The following is a 21,541-nucleotide window of genomic DNA, read 5'->3' as shown; positions in this document are numbered from 1 at the left end:
ATGCTGTACTAGGATATTTATTTTGCCAGCCATAGTGGTGCATACCTTTAATCCCAACACTTAGGAGGCAGGGGCAGGTAAGTTCCAGGTCAGCTTTACTAAATGCTTGCTGCAGAAGTAAAAGATGGCTCGGGAGGTATCCAGCTTGGCTGTGAAGTCAGCCTGCACTTTAGGAAGTGGCACTGTCTGTGATTGGCATCATCATTCCTCAGTTATCCAGACTTCCCTGCTGTGTTTCCGCCTAAGCATGGTCCATTATCCTGGACTGTGTCAGTGACCTCGGTCCACCTCATCTGGGGTTCTGTCATCACCAAAATCTGTTGCACCCACATACATTCAAGAGCCTGCACCTGACCATGCCCTTCCCCCACATCATGCTATTGGCTAGCAGACATCAGGATCAGTAAATACTTTCCCCCAACCATCTCATTTTCACTTGTTCAACTTTCTCACCCAAAGCCCTTAACTTGAACCATCTCAAAATTGAACCCATCAGCTGTCTGAAGCCAGAAAAACAGGTCCTCCAAATTCATTACTCAGCCAGGCACAGTGAGCCAGACTTTTAATCCCAGTATTCAGAATGCAGAAACAAGCAGGCAGGCTCTCCATGAGTTCAAGGTCAGCCTGGTTTACACAGTGAGTTCCAGACCAGCCAAGGATACATAGTGAGACTCTGTCTCAAAAAACTAAAGCTAAAACAAAAGAAAATAAAATTTAATTACCCACCTGTAAAGAAAATGGGATAGGAGTGAGAAAAGAAAATTAGAGATAGAAGATGCTAAGTGGCCCTTTAGTGGAAGTGTGCCGTGAATGGAAGGGCTGATGACTCATTCTCATTCTTGATTTTTTTTTTTTAATTTTACATGTGTGTGTGGTTTGCCTGCAATTATGTGCATGTCTGGTATCAGAAGAGGGCATCTGATCCCCTGAAACTGGAGTTTGGATGGTTGCCAAATGCCATGTGGGTACTAGCTGAAGCCAGGTTCTCTGCAAGAGCAATAAGTGCTCTTAACCACCAAGTTATCTCCCCAGCCCTTATTCCTGAATCTTAAAAACACCCTTTACAGTAGTATCTAAACCTCATAAGCAAGTCCTGCCCTAGATTTCATCTTTTTTTGTTTTGGGTTTTGGTGTATTTTTTTGTTTGTTTGTTTGTTTTGTTTTGTTTTGAGACAAGGTTTTTCTGTGTAGTTTTGGTACCTGTCTTGGATCTCGCTCTGTAGACCAGGCTGGCCTCGAACTCACCAGAGCTCCGCCTGGCTCTGCTTCCCGAGTGCTGGGATTAAAGGTGTGCACCACCACCGCCCGGCTAAGAACTGTTTTTGCTCTCTATTCTAACAGTACCTGGCACCTGCTAAGTGACCAGTAAGTCTATGCTGAACATATGAGTGAATATGAAAACTGAAAAGTGGCATCAATTTAAAAATGTGTTGTTACATTTACTTACAGCAGGAGGGATGGGGTGGTGCAGGCACACGTGCCATGGCGTTCAAGGGAATGCCAGAAGACAAACTGCAGAAGTTGGCGTAGAGGAAATGCCTTTGCCTGCTGAGCAATCCCAGATTTCTTTTGAAAGACTGATGTGTATAGCTGCTTGTCTGCAAGTATGTACACGCCCCACCTGTGTGCAGTGCCCTTGGAGGCCAGAAGAGGGGGTTCGATTCTCTGGAATGGAAGTTGCCAGTTTGTCGTGAGGCACCAGTGGGTGCTGGGAAAGAACTCAGGGTCCTTTGGAGAGCAGTGAGTGATCTTAACTACTGAGCCATCTTCCCAGCCCCTGGCATAGATTTTTTTTTTTTTTTTAGGTTTCTCCTTAATAGACAGTGGTTTCCGTGGGCTGGGTTTGTAGGCAGATGGGCTCTGCTGCTCCCCGAGTGCAATCCCCTATTTGTCTCCTGTGTTGGTTTGTCCAGTCATTCAGAGTTACAAAGTTCTTGTCGTCGGGCCAATGAGGGACACTAACTTGACCCCATTAGTTTCTCTTCCTCCTCCCTCCTCCCTCTGTACCTCCCCTTTCCTCTTTCCCCCTTGCCCCTCTCTCCTCGGTCTTGCAGGAGGGTATTATCCCAGAACTAGGCACACTATTGTACCTTTCAGTCTGTGCTCTGGGGCTGGAAAGGGGCACCATTGCAGGGTGGCAGGCGGCAGGAGGTTTATGGACAAGAGGGCCCAGTGGGGACTACCAGATGAGGGCTGCCTTCTCTAGGAAGACCTCTAACCAGGGTACTCTCGGCTCTCTACCCTACCAACCCCACTCTATGCTTCCCTCCAGACTGCCACTGTGATCTCTCTCTCTCTCTCTCTCTCTCTCTCTCTCTCTCTCTCTCTCTCTCTCTCTCACACACACACACACACACACACACACACACACACACACACACACACACGCTACAGCACAGACAAGGAACTGAGACAGAAACAGAGCTCACCAGGCAGCCGTGAGCTTGCAGATGACAAGAAGTTGTCTCCAGGGGCTGTGCCTCAGTGTCTCGTTGGACACTTGGGGGCAGCAAACAGCCAGAGGCGGAGCCCCAGGGGACTGCTGGGTGGGTCTCTGGGGCTTCAAGAAATGAGTCCAAGTGAACTGACCATTAGGCTTACCTTTGACACAGGGTCATCCAGCACAAAAGAACATGAGCAACACCATCTGTCTGGTCTGGCTTCAGGAGCAGAAAGGGTGGGACAAAGGGCTTTGAAACGAACCACCAGGTCACAATTGTGAAGAACCTTGGCATTGTGGCACCTTGGAGGGAAACTGACTTTTACGTTGAGAGCCCTCAACGGCACAGGTGTCTGGAGGCAAGAACACACAGCCATTTGCTTGCGCAAAGGGCGGGGAGGGTGTGGTAGCACTCTAGGAAAACAGTGTTTACCGAGCTTCAGAGGCGAGACAGGGTATGCTAAAGAACTGACTGAATGGAAATGTGCCCGCCTGGAACGTGAAGAGGAAACTAGAAACACACCCTAGCAGAACACGTTTAAGCATCCAGGACAAGAAAGACCAGTAGGGGCTGGAGAGATGGCTCAGAGGTTAAGAGCACTGGCTGTTCTTCCAAAGGTCCTGAGTTCCCAGCAACCACATGGTGGCTGAAAACCATCTGTAATGAGATCTGATGCCCTCTTTGGGCCTGCTGGGATATGTACAGGCAGAATACTGTACACATAATAAATAAATAAATCTTTAAAAAAAGAAAGAAAGAGCGAGCAGTAGAAAACACGTGAAGAGGTGGGTGTGGGGGCAGGTGTGAAGAGATCGGTGATTTGGCTGTTTTGAGATAGGAGCTAATGTAATCTACACTGGCCTCCAACTCACCGTGGAGCTGAGAATGACCTTGAGCTCCAGCCCTTTTGCCTTCACTTCCTAAGGGCTGAGGTTATAAGAGTGCACTACCACAGCTGGCTTTATGGGGGCTTCAGAATCGAACCCAGGACTTCACACATGCGAAGCAAGCTACTGGACTGAGTTATACTCTCAGCCCCAGACTGGGACCTTAGAGATTGTGGTAGCTGCAGAGAAGGAAAGAGGATGGGAGGTGGAGGGTCCAGTGTGGAAGCTGTGAGTGACCACGTCACAATAGTGTTGCCTGGAACAGCAGCTGACCTTAGGGATGGAGAGAAACGGGAGGATCTGAGAACCAGTGCAAAGTTAAACAACCAGAAGGTGGATCTGGAGGGGTAAGTGTGAAGAGGAGTCAAGGAAGGAGATGGCGGAGAAGAGAACAAGCCAGCAATGAACAGCCCTGGCCTGCCCCCTGGACCGCTGGGCATACAAACATTTCACCAGCTGGGCAGTGGTGGTGCACGCCTTTAATCCCAGCACTCAGGAGGCAGAGCCAGGCAGATCTCTGTGAGTTCGAGGCCCGCTTGGATTACAGAGTGAGTTCCAGGACAGGCACCAAAGCTACACAGAGAAACCCTATCTCAAAAAAAAAAAAAAAAAAAAAAAAAAAAAAAAAAAAACCCAAAAAAACATTTCACCAATGACGAGAGGAACACATTTGGGAGGCAATCTTATGCTTTGCTTCGGAATTACTGAGTTCGAGGTATCAATGGAACGTGCTGAACGGGGTATGCTAGAGGGGATATCCTGGAGAGGGTAGCCAGGAGGGGATATCCAGGAGGCAGTTAGAAGGGATTGAGCACTGGGATGTGGATGGATGAGGAAGTTTATCTAGGGAGAGCAGGCAGGTCTGAGAAATGAATGGCCACCTCGGTCTAACCGGTAGAGTGGCTTTCCCCTGCCAGAGTATCCTGGGATGCCCTGAAGGTATCCACGGCAACAGAGGAGAGCTTTGCTCTGTTCTCTTTCCCCCACTGAGTCCTAGCTCTGGCCCAATCTTTGCCCGGAGGCAAAGTCCTCTGTTTGCCACTACAGTGTGGCACCCACCCCCCACCCCCCACAATACCTCACTTGTGGGAACTTACAAGAAACTGACCTTGGTCAAATAACACAGATGAGAAGGTTCAGCTGTGTGTAGCTTTATAGACTAGCTCTTGTGGGTGTCCCAAATGGATGATACCTAAGGGGTTCTCAAGGAAAGGATAAGCGAAGCCCCCCTGGGTCCAAGAACAAGGATCCTGGCCGGGGTTGTAGGCCAAGGAACCCCTACTCACCCTGTCACATTGTTGTTCTCTCTTCCCCAATGAGGGCTGTGGGACCCTGAAGAGCTGTGACGGGAACCACCCTCCAAACCCTTCCTCAGACTCCAGCAGGCCACAGGTTGGTACCTGATACCACATACCCTCTCATCCTCTCCCCACCTCTGGAATATGTGTGGAGACGGGTAAGAGATGCAGGGGGCCATGAGCCTGATGGGAAGGGTTTCCAGAACTGAGTTGGGGGGATAGGAGCCTTGTTTTGGGGGTGGTGGGGATAGGAGCGGTTAGCTGGCTCCAGACCCAGGTTCCTCATGACAAAAGTTACAGAGCACTGGCTGTGGAATCGTTAGTTGTCCCTGAGCTCTCAGTACCGTGGTTTGAACAGGCCTGTCCCAGTACTGCTCTTCACGAACCTTGGGCTCCAATGCAGCGATGTTAGGAGGTGGGACCAGTGGGAGGCGTTGGGTCATGAGACAAAGCCCATGAGAGAATAAGTAGAATGTTCTCACCAGTTCTCCCTGCCAGTGTAACGGAACAGATGAGAGTAAGAACTGTTTTGAGGGAGGGCTTCGCAATGTAGCCCCAGCTAGCTTGAGACTTACTATGTAGCCCAGGCTGGCCTCAGACTTGAGATCCTACTTCTGCCTGCAGAGCACTGGAAATATAGGCCTTAAGTAACCACACCTGCATGGAAAATATGAACGATGATGTTTACCTGGTGATGTTTACCTGGAAATGAAAATAAAATTATCTGAACAGGACTCTGCTGGGAAAAATGGCCTTGCTTCCTTTTTGACTGGCTTTGAAGGCAATGTAAACAGAATGGGAAAGAAAAGGCCTGTTCCATCTGCCTTCCTTCTTTCTCCTAATCTCTCCCCCAGTAGTAAGGACTGAACATAAGGCACTGGGATGAAGAAAAGAAATCAAAGAGGAAGGACACGACTGTTCCTGGGTGAGGTGGAGGAGAAGGTTTATTGTAGATAAAAGGGAGAGCATAGGTAGAGACAGGGACATCTGGGAGAGTCCAGAGTGGACATGTCCCTGAGCCGTGTGTGTGTGTGTTTGGGGGGGGGGAGCAGCTGCCCACCAACAGGAGCAGCCTGGGCCCCAAGAGACAGGCTAAGAGAGTAGATGGGGGATGGGGAGGAGACCAGGTACCCAAACAGCTGGATTATATAAGGGAGGGCAGCCCAGTTCCCTGGGCTGGAGAAGTTTAGGGCAGGGGGCAGGTATGCCAGCCATATCCTGTAGCAGCAGGAAGGGACTAAGGGATGCAGGGAGAACCTGGAAGCCATGCCCACTTTGACATGTTAAATAGGCTTCTCCGTTAACATTCGGCCAGAGTTGGAGACCTAACAGCCTCTTCCACTACTAATATGTATCCTCATCCCTGCCAGAGTCTCATGGCTTTGCATTCACTGTGCAGCCAAGGATGACCTTGAATTTCCTTTTTTAAAAGGGTTATTTGCTTGGGGCTGGAGAGATGGCTCAGACCTTAAGAGCTCTTGTAGAGGACCATGGTTGGTTCCCCGCTCCCAAGCCTGATTAAGCTCTGGATTCTGTAAGTATACTGAAGTACTCTATTCTACTTCCACCTGGCACGGGAGCCCAAGGGAAGGCCATTCTGGGCTAGCCTGAGTGAGCCTTTGTCTCAAAAAAACAAATAAAGAGTCAGGCATGGTGGTCCATGCCTTTAGTAACAATACTCGGGAGGCAGAGGCAGGTGGATCTCTGTGAGTTTGATGCCAGCCTGGTCTACAGAGTGAGTTCCAGAACAGCTAGAGCTACACAGAGAAACCCTGTCTCAAAACACCAAAACAAAACAAAAACAAATAAGTAAATGAATAATACATAATATACTTTGGCAGGGAGAATGGCTCAGCGTTTAAGAGTACTGGTGGTGCATATATATATATATATATATATATATATATATATATATATATATATATATATATATAGACAGACAGACAGACAGACAGGCAAAATACTCATACACATAAAATGAAATAAAAAGAATTTTCCTTTTGTTTTTTTCTGAGACAGGGTTTCTCTGCATAGTCTGGGCTGTCCTAAAACTCACTCTGCAGACCAGGTTGGCCTCGAATTCAGAGATCTGCCTGTCTCTGCCTCCTGAGTGCTGGGATTAAAAGTGTGCACCACTGTGCCTGGCAAGATAAGTAAATCTTTTAAAAAGATAGTAATATACTTTTGTTTTTAGTGAGGCATGGTGGCACACCTGACATTCTGGCACTTAGGAGGCTGAGGCAGAAGGATTACCTCAAATACAAGGCCAGATCGAACTACATAGTAAGACCCTGTCTCAAACAAAACTAAGGGGCTGGAGAGGTGACTTATTGAGTATGTATCCTAGCACTCATCTCAGGTAGCTCACAAAACTTCAGCTCCCAGGGGATCTGACACCTCCTTCCAGCCTCTAAGGACATCTTCACATACCTGGCACACACACACACACACACACACACACACACATACACACACACACAAATAATGAATCTTAAAAAGAAAATGGCTGTGGGGCTGGAAAGATGGCTCAGCAGTTGTTGCTTTTACAGAGGACCCAGGCTTGGTTCCCAGAACCCACATGGTGGCTCACAACCAAACCAAACTCCAGTTCCAGGGGATCCAATACCATCTTCTGAACTCCACAATCACACACACACACACACACACACACACACACACACACACTGCATATACATTCAAGGGTAGCGAGATCTCTGTTTAGAGCCAGCCTGGTCTACATAACAAATTCCAGTTCAGCCAAGACTACATAATGAAAAACAAAACAAACTGGTTTCTCTTGTATTCTTACACATTTTATTTTATAATTTCCACACGTTTGTCTGAGTATTCATGAGTCTGAAAACAATTTCAAAGACCGAAGGCTTAAAATTCCTGCACACAAAAAATATGTTGCCTTAACTCTTCCATAAGGGGATATTTGGCACTGGGTGCTGTAGCACTGGGGGGCAAAGTCTTTTTTTCTTTTTTAAGATTTATTTTATTTTATTTTATGAGCCTGCACATATGGGCACCACATGTGTATCCGGTGCCCGTGGAGGTCAGAAGAGGGCACAGGTCCCCTGGAACTGGAGTTGCAGATGGTTGTGAGCCACCGTGTGGGCACTGGGAACTGAACCCAGGTCCTACAAGGGCAACAAGTGCTCTTAACTTCGGAGCCATCTCTCCAGCCCCCTCAAAGCCTGTCCTTTGGTTCCTTCAAAGGACAAGGACCATTCTGGAGCACAGGACCACCCGACCCACTTGTAGGTTCGCTGCCACCACAGGCGGGGGACGCTCACACCATGAGAAGGGCAGCTGTGTGACATCTCAGATTTGTCCTAGGACACCCCTCCTCCCAGCTGCAGCTGGGCCAAGGGTCCCACTGGGCTCAGTTACTTCTCAGACCGAATGGCAACGAACTGACCCAGGTGGAGTTTGAACACACTGAGCTGTCAGCCTTGAGGAGACTAGAAGAGCTGGCAGATACCAAGAGAGAGATGGCAAGCCAACAGCAGAGATCTAGAGATCTGCCGAGACAAGGGGCCTTCCACCACAGAGATCTGCCCCTGAGCCTTGGGACGTCTCTGCTCCCTGCTATCCTGTCATTGAGCTCAGAGACTGGGGAAGGGCAGGGGTCTCCAGCTACCTGTAGCCCACAGCTGAACATGAAGCGTGTCAGGAAGTACACCGGGGAAAGCCGAAGCAGCTTTCTCCTTCTTCCGGTTTGTGAATAGGTCTCCGTTCCCGGTACACAGCGCTATGACCTTGTTATTAACATCTACGTCCGTGCAGGTCTCTACCCAAGGACTTTCAATCTGCTTGACTGTGTACAAAGCAGTTAGAGCTGTTGTTGCTCCTGGTGGGGAGGAAGGACAGAAAGGTCTGCAGAGAGAGACCTCTATGGCCAGGCTCCTTCTATCCCAGGGGGGGCCTGCAGCACCCCTTCTCTTATGGAGTAAACCTAGTCACAATATCCACCCAGAAACAGACTGACCAACTACATCCACATCTCAAGTCTATTTATTTATTTGTTTATTTATTGGGGAAAGGTCTCCCTACATAACCCTGGCTGGCTGGAACTCACTATGTAGAACAGGCTGGTCTTGAACTATAGAAATCTGATGGCTTTGGCCTCCCCAGGGCTGGGATTTAAAGGCATGTGCCACCACACCTGGACACATTTCAATACTATCAGTGCTTTAGAGACGAGGAAAAGCTTGGAGAAAAGCCAGATGCCTACAGTAAGAAATAGAGAGTCCAAACTGGGTGTGGTGGGACACACCTGTGGTAGCACATACTCAGTGCACTTAGGAGGTTACGGTGGGGTGATTACAGTTACAGGGAGGGTGTAGGGAGGGAGAGAAGGAAGACGAGAGAGGAAATTCAATGGCAGAGGACCCCCATCTACTTGCTGCACCCCCGCAGTATATTGCATTTCCTAGAGTACACACTCTCACCTCCACGTTTCTACACCTAGGTCCTGGCTGGAATACCTCTAGGATGCTCTCAGGAGCTCTGTAACTCAAACTTTAAGACTCCACTGTTGCTGGGCAGTGGTGGCGCACGCCTTTAATCCCAGCATTCGGGGAGGCAGAGGCAGGCGGATCTCTGTGAGTTCGAGGCCAGCCTGGTCTCCAAAGTGAGTTCCAGGAAAGGTGCAAAACTACACAGAGAAACCCTGTCTCAAAAAAAAAAAAAAAAAAAAAAGACTCTACTGTTACACCTTGGTAAGGTGTACCTTTATATTGCCAGGCTCACCAAGGAAATGATTGCAATGTAAGACATCCACAGACATGTAACCCTCGGCTCCATTTCACTAAATTATAAGGGTTCATGTGGCCAGGATGAGAATACCCAGTTCTCAGCTGGGAAATAGATACTACAGAGAATCCACGAGGGCATGGGTGGCCTCCTGGCTCCCAGGCGTTGGAACTAGTGGATTTATTCAGTTGTGCAACACTATACCAGCAGGCCTATTATGGTCTAAACATTACGCCAGGTGCTAGGGATCAAGGATGAATGGAGAAATTAACTGGAAGGATAAAGTTGAACAAATACTTAAAAGAACACTCTAAAAATCTGTAAAGGAAATACAACAGTTTAATCCGTGCTTTGGTCCAGGTATACTGGGAGAGAGTTTCCCCTCACCCTCCCAAGGGGATGATTTGAGGGGATTAGAACAGTAATCCTCAGGTTAGGTGTCAAGGCTTGAGGTCCAAATCCCAACCCAGACCCACACCTGGACCTGTTGTTTCCCTTAATTCTCAGCATGAGATCCGGGAATTAGTGGTCTGGTTGTCAGTCCACTCGGGGTCAAGTACCCCAAGAACACCCCCAAACGATTCTCCCCTTACTCAGGAGACCCCCACCTACATAGGCCCTTTAATTGTTCTTAGCTTTTTTTTTTTTTTTTCCTTTTTTTAGACAGGGTTTCTGTGTGTAGCCCTGGCTATCCCTGGAACTCTCTTTGTAGAACAGGCTGGACTCGAACTCACAGAGATCCTGCCTCTGCCTCCTTAGTGCTGGGATTAAAAGTGTGTGCCAACACCACCCGGTGAACAACTGTTCTTAAGGACGGTGTCAAGTGACCTTCATAGAAGGTGCGACTCCTTTAAAATGAAAGAGCAAACACGCACAGCCGGCCGTCACAAACCCTAAACCCAAACCAGAGTGCCAACCAGACCCCACACTCGGGCCTGGCTCCTTCCAAAGCGCGGAGCTTCAGACAACAGCCCCGAGAATTGCCCCGCCCCCAAAGCGCGAGCGCCGATTGGTCAGCGTGATCGCAGGGCGTGGCCAGATCTTAAAGGTCCAAGAGCTTAGTGGGCCGGGAGGAGGCGGTGGCTGCTCCGGGAACCCCAGAGGAAGTGATGCCTCAAAAGCCCATGTAGGTGTCTTTAAAACCTCGCTAATGTCCAGACTCAAGTTCCAGATCTATGGAGCCCACCAGAAACTGTCCACTCTTCGGAGGCGCCTTCTCCGCCATCCTCCCCCCGGGGGCCATTGATGTGAGGTGAGAAAGCCCAGGCGTCCCGGAGGCCGGTCGGGTGGGTTGCGGGAAGAAGCCAGAGACATCGAGAGTGTCCCTGCCCCTCTTCCAGCGACCTCCGACCGGTCCCGGACAACCAAGAAGTTTTCTGCCATCCCGTGACCGACCAGAGTCTGATCGTGGAACTTCTGGAGCTGCAGGCCCACGTGCGGGGCGAAGCGGCTGCGCGGTGAGAAAGTTAGCCAATGGGAGGCCCGGAGCCGAGGAAGTGGGCGGGGCCCGGGGCTGGACGGTTATTCAGGGCGAAAACTCCAAGGGCGATCGCGGACCGGCCAGAAGAGAGTGAGGCTCGAGGGTGGGTTATTCAGAGATGCCCCTTCCTACCCCTGTCCCCCCGCCCCCGACTCCAGGTACCATTTTGAGGACGTTGGCGGGGTGCAGGGGGCTAGGGCTGTGCACGTGTTATCTGTGAAGCCTCTCTGTTTGGAGAACTTATCCCTGAGGGGCTGTTGTCAAGATGCCTGGTTCCTTTCTGGCAAGCAGCAGGTAGCTAAAGAAAACCAGCAGGTGAGAGGGCCACGGCGAATGGGATGTCCTGAAGCGGGGGAGGGGGTAGCTCCAGTTACCATCCTGGTAAGCATCCTGATTCTGATCCCTTTAGGTAGCAAAGGATGTCACACTATATCAGGCCTTGCTTCGGCTGCCCCAGTACCAGACTGACCTGTTGCTCACCTTCAATCAGCCCCCGTAAGGACAAAGGAAAGGGTGGGAAGTTCGCAATTGGATCCTTACCCTACCCCTCACCCCCCCCCCATCCCCGACAATCAGGCTGGGTGGGTCAAACAGGAAGATTGGCTGGTAGACTCCTTCAAGGAAGCAGAAATGGGCTTTGAGGGTCAGGGATTCCTGGTCTCCTGGGGAATAGGAAGTGTAATCTTGTAAACCTCCAGCTGGACCATTTTCTTTCTCCCTCTGTTGCCTCCCCCTAAGCTCTAACAGCAGGTCTCTTGGCCCTGAAAATCTGTCTTGTCCACCCTGGAGCCTGGGTAACTTTGAACAACTGGTGACTAGTTTGACTCTTCATGATCCCAACATCTTTGGTCCCCAGTGAAGATGATGGCACATAACATTCTGCTGCTGAGGACTCAGGGATCTGGTTCTGAGACGGGGAGTTCCTTTCTACTTCTTCCCTGGACACAAACATGAGACACCTCCTCTGCAGAAATAAACTTGCTTTATAAACAACACAGTTTCTGTGGCTTTGAATTTAAGAGGACACCTGGGTCTCCCCCTGGTCTTAGAAGGGGGACTTTAAAGCTGTGCACAGGAGCAGGAGGGACCCAAGAATGGCAGTAGAAATATACTTTGGGGTATCTGATTCAACCCTGAGATGGGTGTGAAGTATACAGGGGGACTTGGGAAAATTAAAGCAATATCCAAGGGAAGGACATAAATTACTGTTCAGAATCAGATTGGAGATTCAACCCTAAGAGAACAGAGGAGTGGTCATGGCTGTCCCCCTGAGGTGGATGAGAAGTCAATGGGTCAGTAAATCATCACTGAGATAGTAAGTAGTGGAGTGTTGATTTGGAGTACAGGAGAGTGACTCATTTAGTGTATGTGTTGTAGAAGACGCGCAGCTGATCCCAGAAGAAGAGAGAGAGGATAGTGTGGGGGCCAAGGCGAAAATAGGAGGCACCTATACCCTTGTACATGCCAAAAAGGCCCTCTTTCCGAGCTGTCTGCAGCAGAGCGTCGAAGATCCCCCGGTACATGAGGCCCTGGAGCATGTCGGGGAGGGAGAGCACAGGAGGAGCACGTCAGAGCCCAGCAGGATCAGACACCTTTGCAGGCAGTGTTCGAGGCTCTGCTCCTCCACCCCCAGTTTTCCTTGGCAGCCTGAACCGTACAGTGCTCCCTTACCTTGCCATGAGTATCAGTGGGCTGGTTATAGAGCCTTGTGCTGGCCACATCGAAGGGTGTCATGGCCGTGACTACTGCGATGCCACTCACCATGGCAGCCGCCAGAGCCACCTTCCAGCTCTGGGGAGGAAAGATCTATAAGAAAGAGACAGAACTTTATCAACCACACAGTCATTCAACCTTAGGGTAGGACAGGCCCTGCCCTGGAAACACAATTTCTAGGAGCTTCCATACCACCCGAGACAACACAGTGTGATAACTCCGAAGGAGGAGTGTCCAGAGGGCTTAGGTATCCCTTCTGGTAGGAGATGATGACAGAATCCTATCTAAGGGGCCAGTGACCCCAAGCCCTGCTGCTGCTCCCTCACTTTTGAACCTTGGCCCCATCCCATCCAGGGCCCACCTCCCTTCTTCCACCCTTGTTCCCCGGTCCAGGGATGGTCCCACCCCTTCCCTGGCAGTACCTCCCACTGAATCAAGAGGTCCTTGGTGGATGAGAAGGTGCACAGCTGGGTAGAAGAGCCGATGACAACTCTGGGCAGGCCTCCCACGGCCCCTCGCCACAACCCCACTAGACCATGTTTCTGGCCAATCTTGGTTAGTGCATGAAACATGCCCTGGTGGGGCAGGAAAGACCATGGAGTTGGGGTTCAGTCACCCCACCATCAGGGACTGCCTCCTAATAACACTTTCAAGGATCATGTACCCATTGCCCAGACAACCAGTTCAGTGTAGGCTTAGAGCCAGAACAGGGGCCCTCAGGTGTCTACTGACATTTGCCAACTCGAGAGTTCAGGCTGGAGGTACGGAAGTGAGGACATTAGCGGGTCAAGAGACTGGGGCAGGAGAAACAGGTGTGGGAGATTTGAGGAACGAGGGCACGTGAGGGTCAGGATGGGCTCCAGGGGCTGACGCGTGGGACCTGATGGGGTTGGGCAGAGCAGTGACTAAAGGTGGAGCAGAAAGCTGGGAGAAAATGGGGAAGAGGGCTGGGCACTCCGGGGGCTTCAGGAACCCTCACCTCATGCTTATACTGGTGTCCTACAGCGATTTCAGAGGCTGCCTGTGCCTGGAGGTGTGTCTTCACCTGAGGACAAGAGAGTATCACAGCCTGTGCCCCAGTGGTCATCTTCCCACCACGGAGAGCGAAACACCCGAACCCCTCACACCTCCTCCTCTAGGGTATTAAGCAACGAATATATTCTTTTTAATCTGATAATTACTGTTGTTCCCACTTAACAAATTGGTCATAAGAGTCTGTGTCCCTTGGCTGTAGTCCCAGAGGACAGACCTCCTAGCACTACAAGATACCCCGCCCTCTCCACATTCTACCTCCCTTGGGGCTGGGGGTGGGGCGTGGAGGTTGGAGAATGGCAATATTTCTTAAGATTTCATATTAGGCAAGATCTGGGTGTCTAGCTTCTTGTGCCAGCTCCCATTCCAGACCAGGTCTCCAACTGCCAGCTCCACAAGCCTCCCTTGTCAGAGTACCCAAAATATGTTCTTTGGCTCCCAGGACCCGAAGGGGTGTGAATTCAGTTGACTTTGAAGATGCCTTTGTCTTCAAATCTCATCCATTACGAGTGAGACCAAGCTGGCTCTCCTAGAGATCATCTTCTTCTCTTAGCTGCACTAAGCCTGGCCTAGCCCCAACAATAAACAGCTGTGAGACCTTGAGCTGTGTGACATCTCTGGGTCTCAGGCTCCCAACCCTTCACCTATATTTGATAACTCAAAGGAGTAAACTGTGAGATTGCAATTCTGTGATGCCCAGGATCCTCTTGATCCTACACTCATTAATCCATATCACTCAGATTCCTCATCCTGCCTACACAAAGTCAACCAATAATAAGACAATAAAAGCTACAGCATCACTGGACATGGTGGCACGTTTGTATTCAAAGCACTTCGGTGGCAGAGGCAAGGAGGATCAAGAGGCCAGCTTGGGTTCATAGTGAGTTTCAGACCAGCCTAGACCATGTCGCTGGACCCTGTATCCAAAAATAAATAAATAAATAAGAAAGAAAGAAAGATTGTCAAATGCTTCACATGTCCATCTCACTTGTCTCCTTTAATCCTTCTGACAATCACACAAAAGTCTATAATTATCCCTGTTTTATAGATGTGGTAACAATGAATAATTTTCAAAGCCAGGATCTGAGTTCCAGAAAGTCTGATTCCAAAGCTCAGCTGTAGGCAGATGGGATGCACACCTGTTAACTGGAGCACTGAAACCTAGGTTGGACCTTGGCTTTGAAGCCAGGCTGTGCTACAGAAGAAATTTGACACTACTATAGAGGAAGACCCTGCCTCAACTAACAAACAACACCCCCTTCCCCCTCACTCCCCCACCCCGCTCAAAGAAGTCTCTAGGAGCAAAATCTGTAATCTTCATGAGCACCTTGCAGTCAGTTGGGTGGGTGTGTACAAGGCAGATCCAAGGCCTTGAAGCTTGCCACCACTTTCCTTTAGCTTTTCCTGCTTACAGGGAGACAGCACCCTGTCACCAATGCCCTTATGAAGGGCAGGCTCCCACCCTACTACACCAAGGGTCTTTCTTGAAGGCCCCAGACAAGACCCCCTTCTTACCATATAGATTGGGCTTCCCAGATAGGCTCCTATGACCCCAGCTAGGGCCCCAGCTGCAGCGCTTCGGACAGGACTGAGGACACCTTCATTGGTGTGCAGGTATCCCCTAGCCTCCGCCAGCCCGTAGGTGCCCAGTCGGATGCCATTCATCAGGAACTGGTACAAGAGTGCAGGGGCCAGGCCCTTCTGCAAGGCAGCCAGGCCATCCACCTTGCCAATGGTGAAGAAGGCATGGAAGACGTTTCGGTAGTGGCGCTGGTAGGTTCCTGGGGCCTTCAGTTCTCCTTGCAATTGCATTCTGGTCTTTACAACCTCCAGGGGATTGGTGAACACACAGGCCCCGCAGGCTGCCAGACCACTCAACAAGAAGTCCATGGTAGGGGTAGCAAATGGCCTTGGAAAGCAGGGATGGATATCAGGGCAACACCTGGCTCTTTGCAGTCCAGGCTGCAACAGGTAGAAATTTAGAGAGCTAAAGTGTCAGGGTCAAACGTCAAGAAATTAATTAAGGTTAGAGGGAATTTGAGGGTCAGAGGGTGGCAAAGAGGAGTGTAGGAGAGTCTGGCGAGAAGGCCCTGTTGACCAAGGGATCTGAGGTCAAGGAGGAGCAGAAGTGAGAAGGTGGCAGATGCCAGGGATGACAGGCTAGGGGGACCAGGGAGTATTTTAGGAAAACGCGGAGTTGGGAAATGGTAGCTGGAGAAGCAGGAAACAGAAAAGCGACAAGAAGGATCAGAGGGAAGACCCGGAGGGGGCGTGGCGACAAGCAAGAGGAGGGTCGCCTAGGAAGTTCAGATTCTGGCTAAGCATGAGCGTGGCAAGGTAGCTACGGAGCCGGAGCACCTTTTACCCGGGGTAGCTTGCGGAGGCCGGGCCGCCTCGCTACAGTCCGTGGAACGCAGCGCCAATGGGGACTCTCCAAGAGCCGCAGCCGAGCGCCCCCGCCAATGAGCGCCGAGCCGGCTCGGCGGCCAATGGGAGGTGCTCGCAGCGGCCCGGCCCTCGGCCTCGGATGGAGCAGGTCGGGTTAACTCTCGTCGCCCGGGCTCCCAGGCCTGCTGCTGGTCTCCGCCGGGTGCCCGAGGCGCGGAGGTCTTATCACTGTCCGGGGCTCGGGGTGGGCCGTGGGTTCCCGAGCAGATGCAGAGGCTGAGAGCAGAAGGTTGGGCAGCTCCTCCCGCGGATGGCCGGCTCCCTGCGGTCGTCCTCTAGCCCAGGTCATCTGGGTTTGGGGTTGCCTGACCGCAGCCACGCCCAGCGCTGTTCCGATGCCAGGACAGCCCGGAAACAGCGGTCCCGCCCTCCGGGGAGACGGGGCACACCTGCTGGACAGCACCCATCCCCTACGGCCGAGTAAAATGTTTGTAGTGTCTCGTACTAGGGTGTGGCTAGCTGCGGGGGCCGAGGGAGAGAGACTTGAAGGCCAGCCAGGGAACGAAGCTTGATCTTATTAAGCTCTTGATCCTCACGGTGACCTAGAGGAAGCCGGGCAGGTCAAGACAAGGATTTCCATCCCCTCTCCAGCGAGGCTTAGATTACAAACTTGTCTCTTGTCCTTGCTTCATGCGTGTGGTTAATCATGAAAGAACCCGCGGGAAAGAAACTGGAAAAGAGCGGAGAGAAGACGGCTTGGAGAAAAAAGGCAGGGGCTTAGGGATGCCATCTGGGTGGCGGGAAGAAGCAGAGGGCTCACCTGAGTAACACTCAGCTCCCCTGCTTACCGCCGAGTTCCGATTCGTGTCTTCCTTCCTACTATCTGATTGACGGTGGGCAAGTTACTTATCTTCTCAGAAACCCCTTGTAAAATGAGAGCGATATCTGTGGGACACACTCCAAAGGAAGTGTTGGGCTTGTGTTCAGTTAAATTTACTGGAAAGTCGGGAGTTGACAGAATTCTTCTCACTTCCTGGAGGTCCCTGCCCTCTCTTCCGTGGTGTCCGAGTCAGGATGCCCTGGAGCATCTTCTGATGGCTTTTCCAAATTGTCCAGGTTCAGCCTCACCCTGCTTTGTTCCTCAAACATACACCTATTGTTCTCAGCGGTTGTTAATTTCCCTACTGCCCTACTCTGGAAGTTCCTAGGAGCCCTGGGGGGCCAGATCTGAGTCATAATTTGTTGTTTGTGAGACAACCTTGCGGGGTGTAGCCTACAGGGGCCTCAAACTCAAAATCCTCTTGCCTCAGCCTGTGGAGTGCTGGGGATTCCAAGTCTGCTGCCATACTGAGTGACAGGGTGATTCCACACCTAGTTTCACATCCTGAGTTTGAAGCCTGTGGTTCTCAAAAGGGTGGTCCTATAGAAATACATTTAGCCTCGCTGGAAATCCTCTAAACCAGAAGGTCTGCAGGTGGAACCCCGGCTGGCTCTCTTTCATCAAGGCCCCTGGATGCTAAAGGTTCAGAATCACTGGCTTGCTCTTTCTGTCTTTAAGACCGATGATGCCTTAGAGAGGGACATATTTTAAGGTACTATATTTTTGTTATTTTGTCTTTTCATTTTCTTTTTTTACCCCGTAGCTGAGGACCGAACCCAAGGCCTTGTGCTTGCTAGGCAAGTGCTCTACCACTGAGCTAAATCCCCCAACCCCAAGGTGTTATTTTTTTTTTAAGAATAATCTTAACTTTTAGAAGTTTTCTGGACATTTTAATTTTTCTGAACACTGCACAAAAATTGTAAAGATATTGAGTGTTCTCATGTACTCTGTATGCGGTTTTCCCTATTCTACTGCCTTCCACCATTACCATGTACTGCTGTGATTAATGAAACAACACCAAAACATTATTCTGAAGTCCAAACCTTAGTCAGGGTTCTTTTGTTTTTACTTTGACTCCTGTTCTGTTCAGGATCACGTACAGAATACTAAATTACATCTAATTGTCATAGTCACTCCTTAATTATGGCAGTTTCTTAAACTTCCTTTGTTTTTCTTCAAGATATTTATTTGTTTGTTTGTTTGTTTATTTATTAATAGAGAAGGTTTCACTATGTAGCCTTGGCTGGCCTGGAACTAGACCAGACTGGCCTCAAACTCACAGAGTTCTGGTTGTTTTTGCCTCCCGAGTACTGGGATTGGGCACTGACTGATCTTCCAGAGGACCCAGTTTGGTTTGGTTTGTTTTGTTGTTTTTGTTTTTGGAGACAGGGTTTCTCTGTGTAGCCCTGGCTGTCCTGGAACTGTAGACCAGGCTGGTCTCAAACTCGGAGATCCACCTACCTCTGCTCCCTGCCTGCCTCTGCTCGCTCCAGGGGATCCAGTTTTAATTTCCAGCACTCACATGGCAACTCACCAGCCACCCATAACGCCAATCCTAAAGGCATTTGATGCTCCCTTCTGGTGCTGGCACTGCATGTACATGTGGACATACACAGACATTAATACATAATAAAATAAATCTTTTGTTGTTGTTGTTTTTGTTTTTTCAAGACAGGGTTTCTCTGTGTAGCCTTGGCTGTCCTGGAACTCATTCTGTAGACCAGGCTGGCCTCGGACTCACAGAAATCCACCTGCCTCTGCCTCCCAAGTGCTAGGATTAAAGGTATGCACCACCACTGCCTGGCAATAAAATAAGTATATTTTAAAAATAGATAAATAAGCCAGGCGATGGTGGCACATGCCTTTAATCCCAGCATTCAGGAGGCAGAGCCAGGCGGATCTCTGTGAGTTTGAGGCCAGTCTGGTCTACAGAGTGAGTTCCAGGAAAGGCGCAAAGCTACACAGGGAAACCCTGTCTCGAAAAACCAAAAAAAAAACCAAAAAAAAAAAAAAAAAAAAAAAAAAACCAAAAAAAAAAAAAAACAAAAACAACAAACAAACAAAAAAGATAAATAGAATAAAATACAAATAAAACAAAAATGAGGAGAGTTAATTCTCCCCTCCATGAAAATAGAATACCTACATTGAATTCTTCTGTATGGGATATTTATCCAACTAATATATTTATTTACTTATTTATACATTAATTTATATTACTGATATCCCTATGGACTCATGGATATTTGTTTTATATTTTGAGTCAAAGTCCATGTTTTATTTTATTGCTCAATTTATTATGCCTTTGTCTTTTGGAGCTAGTGTGTGTGAATCTCTCATTTATTATTTATTATTTTTATTGTTTATTGCTTTGAGTCAGGGTCTCATTTAGCCTGGGCTGATCTGGAACTTGAAATTCTTCTGCTCTCTGGGTGCTGGGATTACAAGCATAGGCTACCATGCCTGGCCTAGATAGGCTTCTTTGATTTAGAAATGTGTGCTTAATTTTCATTTATTATTAATATTGTTATTATCATTGTTATTATTGATAGAGTCTCTCCCTATAGCTCTGGCTGTCCTGGAACTCACTCTTTAGACCAGGCTGGCTTTGAACACAGAGATCCCCTTGCCTCTGCCTCCTGAGTGCTGGGATTAAAGATGCGTGCCTCCACCATTCGGCCTCACAATTTATTATCTATTCATATGTTGAAAGATATCTTGTTTGGTATATTTTTGGTGCTGGGGTGAAACCTAGAGCCTCACACATGCTACCATCAAGGTACATCCCTAGCTCCTAGACAATTACTTTTCATATTGGTTGAATTGGCTGGTCTGGCACTCACCATGTAGACCAGGCTGGATTCAAAGTCATAGAGATCCACTTGAGTACTGTATTGAAAGGCATGCTCCACACACCTAGCACGATGTGTGTGAGGGTGGGGGGTGGGGTGAGTACTTTTTGTCTTGTTTAAGTGCTGGAGATGGGCTTTAAGAACTAATCTACTGAGCTACACTCTCAACCTGTAATTCTAGAATTTCTATTAAGGCAGCATAATCATCACAGATCAGCAGCCTAAACTTGTAGCCTTAGAAAGAATACAAATCCCTTAGGAAAGGGACTCTGTGATCAGCAGGGGACATCCCTGCTTCGTCTTTCTTCCTGGAAGATAAAGTAGAGAACCACAGGTGGTGGAAGGCATGGTCCCACTGTAAAAGCTCCAGGATGACAAAGTCCTTCCAGCCAATAGCAGAAGGGGGCGGGGAGCAGCTGCCAGCATTACCACTACCACTGGGGTAGGTAGATGAGCATGTCACACTGTGCTCCAGCACCGGTGGGGTAGGTAGACTGGCCATGTCACACAGTGCTTAACTTTCCAAAAAGCTGCCAGCTGGCACGCTTGTAATCTCAACACTTAGGAAGCTGCGGCAGGAGAATCTGCAGTTTAAGGACAGCCAGAGCTACAGAATGAGATTCTGTCTTAGGAAAAGAAGAGCTGGTGTATAGCTCCATGGGAGAGCACCTGCCTGGAGTGTGCAAGGCACTGGGTTCCACCACTAGCACCATAGAAAATTAAAGGCTGTCCTCAGATGCAGGCTTTAAACCTTGGACCATGTGCTGGTTACTTTTCAACAATAACAACAACAACAAAAAAAAAAAGTTAAGAGAGGAAAGGTGCATTCAGAATCACGGCTCAAGAATGTTAGTGCTGCTGGGCGGTGGTGGCGCACGCCTTTAATCCCAGCACTTGGGAGGCAGGGGCAGGTGGATCTTTGTGAGTTCGAGACCAGCCTGGGCTACAGAGTGAGTTCCAGGAAAGGCGCAAAGCTACACAGAAACCCTGTCTCGAAAAACAAAACAAAACAAAACAAAAAAGAAAAAAGAAAAGAAAAGAAAAAGGAAAAATTCAATCCAGAATCCCAGCCCACAAGGCAATGCCATCTACATTCAGAGTGGGTCTGTCCTCCAAAAATCTAACCTCTTACAGATACAACCACAGGTATGTCCCGGGTGAGTCTAAATCCACTCAAGTTGACACTGAAGATCAGCCATCACAAGCTTACCCTCTTCAACCTTTTTTTTTTTTTTTTTTTGACTGGTTCTCTTTACACTACATAGCCCTGGATGCCGTGGAAATCACAATGTAGACCAGGCTGGCCTCAAGCTCACAGAGATCCTCCTGCCTCTGCCTCCTGAGTGCTGGGATTAAAGGCATGCGCCACCATGCCTGGCCAAATACATCACTTTTAAAGTGTTTTAAAGTGTAGCATTCCACTCCTGGTTCCTGAAGCCTCATGTTGATTTTTTGTTTGTTTGTTTGTTTTTTTGAGACAGGGTTTCTCTGTTTAGTCCTGGCTGTCCTGGAACTCACTTTGTAGACCAGGCTGGCCTCGAACTCAGAGATCTGCTGCCTCTGCCTCCAAGTGCTGGGATTAAAGGCATGGCCCACTACTGTCCAGCCATGTTGATCTTTTAAACATTTTTTAATAATATTATCATTAATATTATTCTCTCTCTCTCTCTCTCTCTCTCTCTCTCTCTCTCTCTCTCTCTCTGTGTGTGTGTGTGTGTGTGTGTGTGTGTGTGTGTGTGTGTGTGTGTGTGTATGCATTCAGAGGTCCGAAGATAATTTTGTGAAGTTGTTTCTTTATGTGAATTTCTAGGA

General features: G+C 49.2%; 2 protein-coding genes across 5 annotated transcripts; one reads left to right on the top strand and one right to left on the bottom strand.

Annotated features, from left to right (window-relative positions):
* The first annotated feature begins 10,396 nt into the window (after positions 1 to 10,396).
* On the top strand, positions 10,397 to 11,860 carry Rangrf (RAN guanine nucleotide release factor). 2 transcript variants are annotated; one of them, XM_059270950.1, is made up of 5 exons: positions 10,404 to 10,639; positions 10,728 to 10,844; positions 11,026 to 11,182; positions 11,277 to 11,362; positions 11,606 to 11,860. In XM_059270950.1, the coding sequence occupies exons 1-5, from the start codon at positions 10,563 to 10,565 to the stop codon at positions 11,724 to 11,726; spliced, it is 558 nt and encodes a 185-aa protein (XP_059126933.1). In that variant the 5' UTR covers positions 10,404 to 10,562; the 3' UTR covers positions 11,727 to 11,860. The 2 variants fall into 2 exon arrangements, with proteins under 2 accessions (XP_059126934.1, XP_059126933.1); XM_059270951.1 differs by lacking the exon at positions 11,277 to 11,362 and having other exon boundaries at positions 10,397 to 10,639; positions 11,606 to 11,718.
* Slc25a35 (solute carrier family 25 member 35) lies at positions 11,833 to 17,200 on the bottom strand. Of its 3 annotated transcripts, none has more exons than XM_059270946.1 (6): positions 16,821 to 17,200; positions 15,128 to 16,730; positions 13,560 to 13,625; positions 13,003 to 13,155; positions 12,539 to 12,673; positions 11,833 to 12,396 (listed from the first exon to the last, which is right to left on the bottom strand). In XM_059270946.1, the coding sequence occupies exons 2-6, from the start codon at positions 15,500 to 15,502 to the stop codon at positions 12,223 to 12,225; spliced, it is 903 nt and encodes a 300-aa protein (XP_059126929.1). In that variant the 5' UTR covers positions 15,503 to 16,730; positions 16,821 to 17,200; the 3' UTR covers positions 11,833 to 12,222. The 3 variants fall into 3 exon arrangements, with proteins under 3 accessions (XP_059126929.1, XP_059126931.1, XP_059126932.1); XM_059270948.1 differs by having other exon boundaries at positions 16,849 to 17,200; XM_059270949.1 differs by lacking the exon at positions 13,003 to 13,155.
* Between the last annotated feature and the right edge of the window lie 4,341 nt (positions 17,201 to 21,541).

This window comes from Peromyscus eremicus, chromosome 8a (genome assembly GCF_949786415.1).
Source record: "Peromyscus eremicus chromosome 8a, PerEre_H2_v1, whole genome shotgun sequence".
NCBI lineage: Eukaryota > Metazoa > Chordata > Mammalia > Rodentia > Cricetidae > Peromyscus > Peromyscus eremicus.
Note: the sequence above shows the minus strand (reverse complement) of the source record. Positions and strands in the feature narration are given on the sequence as shown.